Genomic DNA, 13,917 nt, shown 5'->3' on the forward strand with positions numbered 1-13,917 from the left:
GCAGGTCCGACATGCCAAGATGTAGGGTGATAGTGTGTATGTGTGAGTATGGGAACTAAGGGTGTAGACCTTTTAAATACCTTTCATGGAGTACAGCTCTATCTTTCTCTATCCTTGTAAAATACAGCAACACTGATAGCTGTGCTATAGGTATAATATGGCAAAAGCACTGGAAAAAGTGGAGTGGCAGTGGAGTCCAGTGCGCTGTCTTCATTTCCGGTACAATGGCCTCCCACTCATGAATACTGGAGAGAGTTGAGTGTGTTTTAAAGCAAACAGTGCGTCGCTGTAAAGCAGCAAATAACTCGCTCTCCAAGCAGGAAGAGACTAAGGGCAAAGTAATTTTTTCTCGTGTTCTTTTTTTGTTTGTTTTTGGCTTTTACAGCCAGTTTGGGTTTCATGGCCACAGTAGGTGAACACCTGAGACAGTTTACAATTGCTTAGAAAAACTGTCAGTAAGAGAACAGGACTGCTGAAGCCTCGGGGCCGGCCTTCGGGGGGCTGCACGGGAATTCTGTCTCAGCTCAGCAGAGCCAAAGAACCCCAGGAAGCCCAGAAGCGACAGCTAAGTTGGATTTTATGTTTGATGAGAGAAAGCATCTTTCTGGATGTGACACAAACCGAAGCAGGGAGGAAACTCTAGCACAGGGGTGTCAAACTCAAATACACAGTGGGCCAAAATTCAAAACTGGAACTAAGACTAACATTAATATTTATTGAAAAAAAAGAAATCTTCCTATAGATATAAGAATGAATCTCTTCTTATGGACTCAAACAAGTTGTGCTGAAAAACTGAATATGGAACAAGCAAAGCTTAATACTAAACAATATATATATTCGCTGTATAATACCAGTAGGCCAGCTCTAATAGTAATTTGGTATGGCTTCGCTGGCCAAATGTAATTAGGCTGCGGGCCAAATTTGGCCAGCGGGCCAGAGTTTGACACCTATGCTCTAGCAAGTTAAGACGCCTCTCCACCACCACAGAATGTGCCCTAAAAAAATCTCTTAGCCAGTTTTCTGTCACATGCATGAATTAAAATCACTTATCACATTATTCTAAGTTAAAAAATAAATAAATAAATAAATGTGCATGTCTAGTTTTACCAGCTTACCTCATGTAATTTAGACATTTTACAAGAGCACTAATATCAATATTAGTAACTCACCATAATCACTATTAACCCTGTTAGGAGTACCTTATTGTAATTATGTATGTTTGTATTTCTTGAATACTATGCATTCAAGAAAATGTTTACATACAGTACATTTCCATTAGTTAATTACAGAAAGGTTACTGATCTGAACTGCTGAGCAAGTCGCAACAAATTTTTGACAAATGTAAAACTAGCTACTACAGCTACTAATACCTAAACCTAAAGGACTTGTTTATCTTGAGCTTGTCCATTTGTTTTATGGGATTTACACACTGATTATAATTCAGCAACACATTCATATCTATCCTACTTAATTTGTTACTGAAAGCTCCCCAGTGGCACATTCTTCCTTCACCTCCTCTGGTATTGTTACAGCTTGGATTGGGCATCTAAATAACTCAACACCTTTGCGGGCTGCTCGTCATATCTGCTGGTGATTGCCCCTCTTAAACTGCCGGCATTAGTGGCTCCGTGGGAGTCTGCGCGGCTGGGCCTCGTGTGAATTCTCAGCACTATTGTGGAAGTGTCGTGTCCACGTTGGATAAATCAGACATATAACGTAGGTGAATTATCCAGCTCACAGGAATTGGACTCCATACTTCATTCAGAGGAATTCAGCAATGACAGCTGTCTCCCCATGGAGGAATAAACATGGAGTCCTCACTCACCACGTCGCTCTCTGCTCACACTTGAACATGTAGAAACGTGAGGTTCAAGGTGTGTGTCTATAGAAGTACAGGCATTTGGTCTAAATGGGGTCCAGGAAGTTAAATTGGCAATTTTGGAAGTAAACATTATTGTATAATTTTATTTTTGGACTTTTTGATTTTGTTTGGCTTCAAATTTTGTTACAGATTTCCAGATTCCTTTTATCCAGATGATCCACAGCAGTTTATTATATCGTTTTTTATTTACACTAGAACAGGGTATATTCACCTTAACAGAGGGACGAAATGTCTACTGTGAAAAGCAGTGAGGAACTATTTAATGCTTGGGGCTTTTTAAAATAAAATTAGATATGGACTGCTACTCTCAGCCTCTCAAGTCTCAAGTCAAATTCCAAGCAGTATTTTTCATTTGTCAGGCTCTGCTCCAGGATCTCCCTAACCACCCACATGCTTACGTAGAACGCTTAAGGTTGTGAGAGAAGGAACAAAAGCCTGTCACAGAAGAGAGCAAGCGTCAATGACAATGGGTACAGCGCTGATTAAATTAGAAGTTGTCATGGTTCTGGGTCATTCTGACCCAGCATTTTGAGTTTCTGGTGTTTTGATGACATTTTATATTATGGTTTATTATTTAAGGTTCATTTATTCTATCTTGAGTTTATTCTATGTTAGTTTGTTGTACATTTAGGCTCTATGTTTATGTATGTTTGTGTGAGTCCTTGTGTCTTGTTTCCCCTCTTCTGTTCCCATGTTTCCCTCCCTAAGTGTCATGTTCAGTGTTGCCAACTCCTCAGTAAGGAAAATCGCTATTAGCTGTCCTAAAAGTCGCTAGAAGTCGCTAAATGACGTCATCACCTAATTTGCATAATTGGTCATGCTATAGTAATTGTAACCTACGCTGTTGGAAAGAGAAATAACATCGTGGAAAAGACATAAAGTGAGCAAAAAACGTCCTAAATACATTTAGAATTTATTTAGAACTACAAATTAAATTTCTTTTAGCAATTATTGTTTTTTAATGTCACAATTCCAACCCTGCTCCTTTATCTGGGCTTCGACTGGCAAAAGTGACCCGAAATAGGCACTCTGGTGGAGTTACTTTGTGTGTGAGATTGTGTGTGTTTATAAGTAGTTTTAAACCTTGTGATCCACAAAACAGCATAACGGTAAAAGAAGAACTGACTGCGTTACAGTCAGTGCGGGAGCAGCTTCTTAATGCACGATTCAGTTGCAGTTTGGACGCGTAGGTGTGAACATCTCCTGCAGCTGGGGGAGGATTATCCTCCCCCCGTGAGCGCTTTTGCACGGGTGAGGTGCCCACGGCAGCACCGCTGCTTGTTGAGAGTAAGAGCAACACGCCCTTTCACGTCAAAAAGTCGTCATAAATAAGTCTCCAATAACACCAGAAAAAGTCGCCAGATTTGTCGCTAGTCGCTTTTTAGAAAAAAAAAAGTCGCTAAGGGGATCTGAAAACCCACTAAATATAGCGACAAAGTCGCTAAGTTGGCAACACTGGTCATGTTTTCCCTGTCACGTCATTGTTGTGTTGTGCTTTTATGTGTGCTCTCTCGTGTCCCCTGGGCTCCTGTGTCAGTCTGCGTCTCTGTGTTTCCTGTTTTATTGTGACAGTCTCGTGTTCCATGTTCGGTGTGTCTAGTTTTGCTTCCTCTGTGGCGACCTGTTCATTTGTGTCAGCTGTGTTTGCCGTGTTTTCACTTCCCTCGTTACCTTTCTGTGTATTTAAGTCCTCTGTCTCCCTCTGTTCATTGTTGGATCACCTACTAAACTCTCCTGTGTTTCCGTGCTTCAGGTATTCAAGTCTATCCTGGTTTAATTGATTTTAGTTTTTCAGTTTAGATCTAATGTTTGTCTCTCCTCTTGCTGTTTCCCTCATTTGGTGCACGTTTGTGTAGCCGCCGCAATAAAGGCTCACCTTTTGTAAAGTCCAGTCTTATTGAATTGTAAGTTAAGTATAGTTTACGCTGAAAGTGCAGTCAGAATTTTCTTGGATATTTACTGTGTCCTGTTGCTTTAATCCAACAGACTTCTGTGAAATCCTGTGAAACAACTATGACTTTTTACTCATAGTTGCTCTTAGAGCATTACTAACATGTGATGAAAGTCCTGACAAAAGCAGTCCTGACACATCCATCGCAGCCATGACTGTGTGGTTATTGGTTTTGTAATATAATCAAAGGAATGTAGAGAAGATGAGAAAACAATTGAAGTAAAATGTACTGTATAAATAACTCCGCAAAACTGTTGTGTCGAGAGCCATGTGGGTGGGGGCACAGAGTAGTATATTTAATAAAAATCTACTGATTTAGAATTGTTCTAAGATATGGCCCAGACCCATTGTGTCTGGATTTAAAGTGGGGAATACCCACTGATTTGGACATGTGGTTTGGATTACTTACGTAGTTATACACTTTGTACTGTAAACATAGGTTGGGCCTTGAAGTGGGTTACACAGTGAAAGAAATTCAGAGACTCTGCTGATAACTTATGCAATAATGCAGTCCAGAATTGCTCAGACTCTTGTTCTTTCTTCTTCTTCTATTATTATTTGTTACTAAGAGAACCCATTTTAATGCCCAATTATAGATAAGTTATCTTTTATACCTGTAATCTCTGATTTATTATGCCTTTAGAATCACATAAGACAGCTGTTTCTTCATCATATGTTTTACATCTGATGACACCTGTGGAAACTATTTTACCACAGCCAAGTTCAAGCACTTGTCTAGTGGCACGTACATTTCAGTTATTTATGAGGGATCAGTAGCAGAGTAGCATTACTCCGATGGACATCTAATTTGTTTAATAGAACAAACTAGATCTCCTTTTCAGTTAGTTTCTTATATACTAAAAGCCACACACCCCACTGGAGAACACAAGTGGGTGAAATTTCAAACTCGGACTCCAGGCTGGATTGCTTTAAAAAGAAAACACAACTGTGTTTGGTTGAGGTTAGGAGAATTTAATGCTGAAATGTTTCCCGCTTTGTTTTAATGATCAAAATGATGAAAACCTTTTTTAGACTGAAATCCAAAACACATGACCCCAGATCATGATGCTGTTAACCAAACCATAAATCTCCCTCCAGTTTGTAGGGTCACGTTTGTGGAGTCTAACTGGGACACTTGATGACTTGGCATCTCAACAAGCAGTGAGACCACGGAAAGCTTGGCTCAATCAGGGGCTTGATGCCCTTATAAATGCTATATTTTCTTGTGTGTGGTACTTATTACATGCTGCACTCAAACAACATGTGTGTGAAATTCCACTTCAACCAGTTTAGCGGGCTTTATCCAAGTCCACGTAAGTACATTTTTAATGAAGCCATGACCCAGTATATTGTCATGGTTCTGGGGTTTTGAACTCTAAGCTTGAGTTGTTTTTTTTTATTTTGAATTCTGGATTATTATTAAATATTCTGTTTATGGTTTTAGAATCTCATTGTTTAGAATGCTTATAGTCAGTCTGGTTTTTAGGTTTGATGCATGATGCATTGAGTATTTCTTTTTCAGTCACATTTCTCACTCACTATGTGTTAATAGACCTCTCTGCATTGAAATTGCTTGTTATTAATCTCTGGCTCTCTTCCACAGCGTGTCTTTTATCCTGTCTTCCTTCTCTCACCCCAACCAATCGTGGCAGATGGCCCCGCCCCTCCCTAAGCCTGGTTCTGCCGGAGGTTTCTTCCTGTTAAAAGGGAGTTTTTCCTTCCCAAAGTCACTAAAGTGCTTGCTCATAGGGGGTGACATGATTGCTGGGTTTTTCTCTGTATGTATTATTGTACAATCTACTGTACAATATAAAGCACCTTGATGCGACTGTTGTTGTCATTTGGTGCTATATAAATAAAATTGAATTGAATAGGTTTGTGTTGGCCTCTGTTTACCAGTTCTAGTGTTTATTCTTGTTATTTCCTGTTTCTTCTTATTCCCAGGGTTTTTCATTCCATTGTATTCTGTATCTTCATTTTGTATCAGGCTCATTGTTGCTGTGCCATGTCTTTAGCTATTATTACTTGATGTTTGTTCTGGTCTCTGCTAATATAGTTACTCATACTAGCTTCACCACTTTGGTCTAGTTCCCCAGTGTCGTCTCATGTCTTGGTGTCAAGTCTTCACCTTTGTGTCTTGTTACTTTGTTTTATGTTGATATTAATTTGTTTCTTGTGCCACACTTTAGTTTTACTTCCCCATGTCTTATTATCTGATTCTGTCCACCTGTATCTAGTCTCCCTAGGTGTCTGCACTTTGCTATGTATAGTCACTGTCTTTCTTTATCCTTTGTCAGATGGTCTATGCTCCAGGCCTATTTTACTCTCCTATGCCTTATATGCTTTTGCTTCCGACCTTTATATTCTGCAGCTGATTTTAATTTTAATGGACTTCATGATCCACAAATATAAAGGTTGGTTTTGTTTATTTTGTTTCTTTTTTTGGTTAGTAACTTCTGCCTCAAAGACTCTACATTTGGGTCCTTTTCTGCACCACATGACCACTACACTCTCAAATCCTCTTCTTTTGAAACTGAGGATTCTGAATGTCATGTTAAAAGAACCAGCACAAAGTCTCAATAGAAACAGAAAACATACAGTTTCATTAGTTATATCAATAAATTAGTTTAAACCTCAACTCCATGAAAGTGGTAATCCCTTTTTTTTTTTTAACTTTCTCAAACTTTGAGGTTAACATTTTTGTTTTAGCAATCAGTAGAAGAGGACAACCGAGACTTATTTCCAGGCAGGAGTCATATACACTGGTATATCAGTAAAAGTCCATAAAGCAGAAAAACATGCTGATACTGGAGGTGATCAATAATAAACATGACAGGAACACGAGGAAAAACTAGAAGAACATAGGAAACAAGGTTATGCAAACAAAATTTGTCAGCTGGGGAGTGCTATACATGAGGTTTAGTCTCAGCAGCCACTTTGTTAGGTACACCTGTTTAACTGCCCGTTAACACAAATATCTATTATCCAATCATATGGCAGCAACTCGCACATGGCAGTGCATTTAATCATGCAAACATGGACAAGAGAACGTGCAGATGTTAAAATCAAGTGTTAGAATAGAGAAGAAAGGTGATTTACGTGACTTTGAAAGCTTCATGGTTGTTGGTGCCAGATGGGCTGGTCTGAGTGTTTCCAGGTCTACTGGGATTTTCCCACACAGCCATGTTTATGATCTGAAAAAGAGAAAATATCCAGTGAGCACCAGTTGTATTAGTGAAAATGCCTTGTTGATCCCAGAGGTCAGAGGAGAATGGCCAAACTGCTTTGAGCTAATAGGAAGGCAACAGTAACTCAAATAACCACAACCAAGGTATGCAGAAGAGCATCTCTGAATGCACAACCTTGAAGCAGATGGGCTGCAGCAGCAGAAGACCACACCTGGTGCCACACCTGTCAGCTAAGAACAGAAAACTGAGGCTGCAGTTTGTGCAAGCTGCTGTTGTAGGTGTTTTGGAACAAGAAATTTGCATCATGGATTTACAGCTCACAAATCTGTTGTCATATCACTATAGAACAAAATCTCTGAAGAATGTTTCCAGCTCTTTGTTGAATCTATGCCACTAAAAATTAAGGCAGTTCAGAAGATAAAAAGTGATCTTAATAAAGTGCTCAGTGAATATACTACAGAGACTGAATGGATAAATGAGAACAGGTGATGTGAGACAGTTGGAGGAGGTTAAACTGACTACAGTGTCAACAGGCCTGAATGACCGATGCTTTTATTTGTATCAAATTGGACATTTTATCATGGGTGTCTAAGGGCCCTCCCCTTAAACACAGTCTAAGTGGCCAGGAGGTTGCTGTTTGATTATTTGACCATATGACAAGCTGTTCTGATGGGATACTGGACTCTTCAGATATCACAAGTGGTAACAAAACTGTTAATGGTATTGTGCTACAGCAGCCAATGTGTTTACATTGCTAATGTCCTGATGTTTGGCCCACACAATGTCATAATTCAGCCTCATTTAGGGTCTCAGCATTTACAATATTCATAACATTATTATTTCCATTGAATCACATATGACCAAGGACCTTTAGTCTGGTGAAGCTGTCTAGTGTTTAGCAATCAGACCTTGCAAAAATAGACTTTGATATTTTTAACAGACACTAACAAATTTTAATTCAATGTAATCAACTTTTTAAAAATTCACAGGAGACTAGCCTTCATTTTCAGTGATGTTAAGTTTTTAATTGACGTAAAAGGGCACCTTTGACTAGCAGCTTCATATTCAACATACTTTGCCCAATATATAAATAATCTCTCCTCTGCACATGTCCAAACCATCTCAGCCATGCTTGTATAGTTTTACCTCCAAACTACTCAACGTGAGTTTTCCCTCTGATGTACTCATTTCTAATCCTATCTCCCCTGACCATTTTCAATGTTTGTTTGTATTGTAATTCCCATAAATAGTTTAATATTGTAAATTATGGCTTGTAGTCATGAATTTAGATTGAATAAGAGTTCCAGATGATCTGAGCATAAAAACTGAAAGGGAGTTTTTCCAAGCTCAGTCCTGAATTTAAGGAGCTACAGTGCCCATTGGACCAGGTTTGATATGACCCGGAGCAAGATAAACTAGTTTTACAAACAAAATATGTTTATAAAATCATTTGTCATTCGTATGGCATTTTATTGGACTAAAGGCCAGAGAAAAAGGGAGTAAATTTGGAGAGTGGAAGTTAAACATAAACATAGAGAGCGACTGAGAGAGCAGTAAGGTTGTCCATCTCTAACTCAAACTGCAGGATGTTCATGTGCTGCTGATATGAGATATGAGGCTCCCACTGTCTGCCCATGCCAGCTCCTAAGGAGGCAGTTTCATCTCTCTCTGCAGGGAAGTACAGATTTATGGATCTGAAACTGCATGCTTTTATTTTCCCCTTCCATCTTCACAATCTGCACACAGTGAGGAAGGGTAACAAAAAGATAAGGAGACAGACCTCAGTCAACATGGATTACAACATTTTCTTAGTATATGATATAAAAACTAGATTTATTTGATCTTGTTTCTCTTATTATTATTACTGTGAGAATCAGGCCTTAATGCATAAACCTACCAAAGAATAAATGATTAAAATTATGGGGTTCAAAATGTTTATTTTTTCTCTTTTTCTGCAGGAACATTCTTATACATTCACAAACTTTCCCACACATGCAAACACGCCAATGTTTATGGACAGCAGGCCTTCCTCCTCCTGTTTCCTGATTCCCGCCTGCCTGCCTCCTGCTGTTCAGTCATAAACTCACATAATATGTTTAGCATATTGTAGCTCAGCCGTCATCTCACTACCGCTGCTGAAGGCCACTGGGTGTAACCATATCAGCACAGCCGGGTCGTAATAGGCCGTCACAAGGATACGGAACACTAATATTAAGTATCTGTAATGAAATATCAAAGAAGTCAGACAGTTTCTTATTCCTTTTCAGGCTTATATTGCAGCTGTTTTGTTTTATGTATGTTGCTTATTTCTTCTCAGATTTTCTGCGATTCAAACTACCTACCATTTATTCATTAATTTATACATAAATATTTAGCTACTGAGTGTGAACCAGAAAGTATCATATTGATTTCAATAATAATACAATATGATTAATGTTGAGTCTGTTACATTTTCAGACCTTAGCCCCCTTTTTAGACCTTTCAGCCCTGTATCTGGACAAAAGCCTTTAAATAGCCTTTTGGCTAGCCAGCTAGCTAAGAGGAACTGTAGTTCTTCTTCAGATACAGTGTCATTCATGCTTAAAAGGACACTATGAGCTATTGCTAATGGCATGAGCAACACTAACAGTAGGTAGTCAATTTCAATATTTCTGTTTTTATTTGATATCCTTTCACATAGTAAAGACATAGCTTACATAAATCCATATGTAGCATTTGAATTTTAACAGAGTGGTATCTCACAGAAAAGAACAGGTTGTGCACTTGCCTGAAATGACAATTTGCAAATACTGAACAGCACAATGATGCATGAACTAATGCGATAAAGCATCTAAAGTGTCGCTTTATGTACCTAAAAATCAATCTGTTGTTAGCTAGCTAGCTAGATTTCCACCATCACTGGTGCTGCTGAAAATAAGTGCTCATCTACTAGATGAAAATTGTTCTGTGGTCTCTCCATTTGTGTTATGCAGCCAAGGTGGTAACCACTGAGAGAGAAGTCTATAAGAGGAGCTTATTAAGTATATATCATCTGAGAATTAATAGAGTACTTCATGGCTGTTAGTGACTCCTCTGGCAAGCTAACATGTCAGCACAATTCACATTTGTCCTTCTACCCAACTCATTGCAAGTTTTGGGACAATGTTTTAATACTTTTACACTATTTACCTAATCTAAATCTAAGGACTTGTTGTTCTTAACCCTAAAAAGATCACTCTTAGTTAGCAGACCTGTTCACCTCATTTTGTATCTATTTTTTATCTTCAGAATGAGCAAACAACTTTGATTTTGTCCCTTTCTCTTCTTTTGTAGTATACTGCAAGCCAACAAGAAAAATCTCTTTGAAATTTAACTCAGCCAGTGAGCTTTTCTGCCTCCAGAGGATCTCTGTCTCTGAGATTGAACTTAAGTTCCACTCTGTGCATAAATGAAATTCAATCTGCTATGTGCATACATGCACATGCCAGCTGGAGTCAGGGACAGTCGAGCAGATAAATTGACTTCCCAGTAAACTAAACTCCCTTGAATAAAGCCTTAGAGAATATATCTCAAAATATATAATACCTATACACAGGAGACCAATCAAAAATGGGCCTCCTTCCTCTTGGTCTTTGGCTCTTATCATTTCCCTGCCAAACCTTGTTGGTGCTAAACTGCCATAGATCAAATCCTGCATGACTCTGGGAAGTGGTTCAATTCCAGATTTGCCCGTTGCTACAGCAAAAATAATGATCTGATCAGGTTTGGGGTTTAGTATGAAGCCCGTGAATAACTTGCTCCATGTGCTGTGTGTGAAAGTGACCCGCATATGTGGGTAGGCTTACAGTAAAGGCTGTACAACAATGCCAAATGTTTCTGTTGAAACTCTGAATTTTCCACCTCACTTTTATCCAGTCTATATTTCACTGACAGATAGTGCTGACTAGCCCATCATTTACAACTGGTATGGCGTGGCGTGACGTCGCTATGGACCCAAATGCTGAAGGGAGATTTTTTGAAGTAAACTTAACTTACTTGAGAACTGGATGGATCCAAAACCTGCCACATGGATATTAAATTTTAGATTTACCTATTCTCATTCTTATTTTCACTTCTGGATTTGTTTTGTAGTTGTGATTTATGTATTTCATTTGTAGTGTGAACTTTCACACTTCATGGCCAACTCAGTCAGTGTAGCACAACAGCAGCTGAAACAGTAACAGTGTTTCCAGTCAAAGAAGATTTAATGTTCTCTGTTTGCCTGTCTTATATTTCCAGGATGTGATGTGGTAGTTTAGTAGGTTTTATCATAATTAGATAACGGAGGTACTTTGAAATTAATTTAAAATTTTAACCTTCTTCAAGTTATGTAATTACTCCTAACTACAGGTCCTCCATCTAATCTAAAGCATTTTGCGTTAAATTCTTAGGTGATCATTTGATGGTGATGACTTTTGGCATATTTTTCTTTGTTTTCATTTGAAGCAGGAAACAATCCGTCTAGCATCACAAAAGCACTAAAAGAGAAACAGGGAGTTGTAACTAAAGATGTCACATGTCAAGAATCTCTCACGAGGGAGCTCTGGCTCTTCTTTCCATTTATCAGCCTATGTCTCCAGACGACATCACACAGCAATGGGGCAGTTGTAGCCCAGTGGGGTCAGAGATATACTGCACATAGGTAGGCAGCTTCCTCCTCTGACATATACACTGGTCTTATGGGGCATGACGTCAGTTTGAAAAACCAGTGAGTACTTTCACAAAGGAAAAGATATGGAGAGAAACCTTAGAGTTTGACATACTAAGATTCTAGTTTGATGAATACATTTCTTTGTTGTCATTTTGTGTTTAGTGTAATTTGCTCTCAAGCCTCTCTTACATCAGGATATCTTCATCTCAATTAGCTTTATTAACAATATAGTTTATTTGGTATTCTTGCTTTTAATTTTTTTTAATTATGTTTTACATATATTATCTCTTCCATCCTTTAGATATTGTGCAAACTACATTTCTTTCAAGCTAATATACAAGTTCATGGATTTTACAGGATATATTGTCATGTTACCTTTTTTGTATTTATGCATCTTGGACTCGTAACCCTGTCCTACAGGCACACTGATAACTTTATCTACAGACATGCACGAAGAACAATAAGTCCTAAAAAGCATGAGCCTTTGACCTATGCTTTGACACATCAATGTAAATACAAATAAATAGAGTATAAAGATTACAAAGTCAATGCTTTTACAGTCATTTTCAAAAAACAGTATCATCAATGCTGTAATGGTTAGTCTTTGACAGAACGTTGACAAGTTGCTTTGCGAAAGACAAAAAGCTTTTTTAGGATTCTCTGACTGCTTTAAAAGACGTCACACACATTCACAAATCTTACAAATATTCGAATTTGACACTTGATTGCTGTTTTCCCTACTATTTTTTAATGTTTCCTGAACCTTTTATAAAACACAGCTGCAATAATGAGAGCAATTAAGAAAGCAAAGACAAGGACACCAACACCCACACCAAGCCCGACATCAGAATTATATTTTTCTACAACAATTGGCTGCTCTTTGGACTCAACATGCTCAGCTTTGGTAATGATCTTTGGAGAGATGATGGTGTAAGCCTTGGTTATGCCCACTTCAGAAGTATCAAGGGTGCTCCTCTTCATTCTTTGTGCACAGTGCTTGAATGTGCTGCAGGTGCTCCTTTCACATAGACGAATGACGCAGTGGATGTAGTAGGTGGACACAGGCTCCTTCTCATGTTCGATGAAGCGGAAGGCTGGGAACTTAAAGCGAGCTCTTTGGCTGTCTCCATTCTCAATCATGTTTGTGAACTGATCCTTAGAGCAGGAGACAAACAAGTTGAAGATGCTGGAGTTGGATGGCAGAGGGGAAATGGTGGCATAGCTTCGGTCCAGCAGGACATTATACTGGCGTGTGAGGTTGGTGGCCTTGATCTCAACATACACATCGGTCCTCAGTTCAATTCCCCACTGTGGGATTACCAGTGGTTGGGTGTAGTTGGCATCACTAAACAGCTTCATGCTCAAGGTGCTGATGAAACTGCCATTGTTGTCCTTGACTATGATAGAAGTGGCTGACACATTAAGCTGGGTGTAGTTGATCATATATTCTAAGGGGTAGGAACAGGAATAGTAGTACATCAACTCAGTTTTGTAGGAAATTTTTCCTGATGTGGGCTCAAAAGACTGGACCACACCACGGATGTTCATTGTCTCAATGCTGGAAAAGTCAGAGAATATACCTGTCCCAGGAGCGCTGGTGATCCTGAATATGCTTCCACAGCCGTGGGTCATATTTAGTGGAAAGTGAAAACGAGCAACTGGTGGAGTCACAGATTGATCTAGGGTGGCTCGACAGACTGGGTCGAACATGTGGTTAAGGATCAGGAGGGTCTCATTGTAGCCAGCGTAGATAACTGGGCAGATTTCAATTGCAAGCTCAATGGCTGAAGTGCCGCAGCGCACTGCGATGTCATTGATCCGTGGCCATCGTGCCTCTTTTCCACACTCATCCAGTGTTAGCTGACTACTTGTAACCATCAGAGAAAGAAAAGGTAAAATAATCTTCATCATTCTTTCGCAGCCTTGTCTTCAACGTGCTAAAAATCTCGACTTGTACATGAGCTGGAAAGTCTTCATAGTTTGCATGAAGTCAAAGTTATGTTTTCAAAGCTCTTTATACACAAGTATGTGCTTTGGGATTGGCCCAAAACAAGGTCAAGCATTCATTTTCTTTGTAACAACTGCATTGTATGTAGCAGAAGAACTCCAATCTGGACTGTATCCTAAGGGCAGTAACTGAAGCACCTTACCTGCTTTAATGCAGAGGCAATGGGCTTGTTCTTTTGTTGATTATGTTTTTAAATATAAAATTCCATGTCCTCTTTTG

General features: G+C 39.0%; 1 protein-coding gene across 1 annotated transcript; it reads right to left on the reverse strand.

Annotated features, from left to right (window-relative positions):
• Positions 1-11,971: 11,971 nt before the first annotated feature.
• LOC102793727 (zona pellucida-like domain-containing protein 1) lies at positions 11,972-13,657 on the reverse strand. The gene has a single exon (XM_006808163.3). The coding sequence runs from the start codon at positions 13,599-13,601 to the stop codon at positions 12,438-12,440; it is 1,164 nt and encodes a 387-aa protein (XP_006808226.3). The 5' UTR covers positions 13,602-13,657; the 3' UTR covers positions 11,972-12,437.
• Positions 13,658-13,917: the final 260 nt, after the last annotated feature.

Source organism: Neolamprologus brichardi, chromosome 16 (genome assembly GCF_056152115.1).
Source record: "Neolamprologus brichardi isolate AB-2024 chromosome 16, ASM5615211v1, whole genome shotgun sequence".
NCBI classification, from domain to species: domain Eukaryota; kingdom Metazoa; phylum Chordata; class Actinopteri; order Cichliformes; family Cichlidae; genus Neolamprologus; species Neolamprologus brichardi.

What these genes read in the sequence shown, in the direction of transcription:
- LOC102793727 (XM_006808163.3), bottom strand. Translation starts at nt 13,601, where the DNA reads ATGATGAAGATTATTTTACCTTTTCTTTCTCTGATGGTTACAAGTAGT.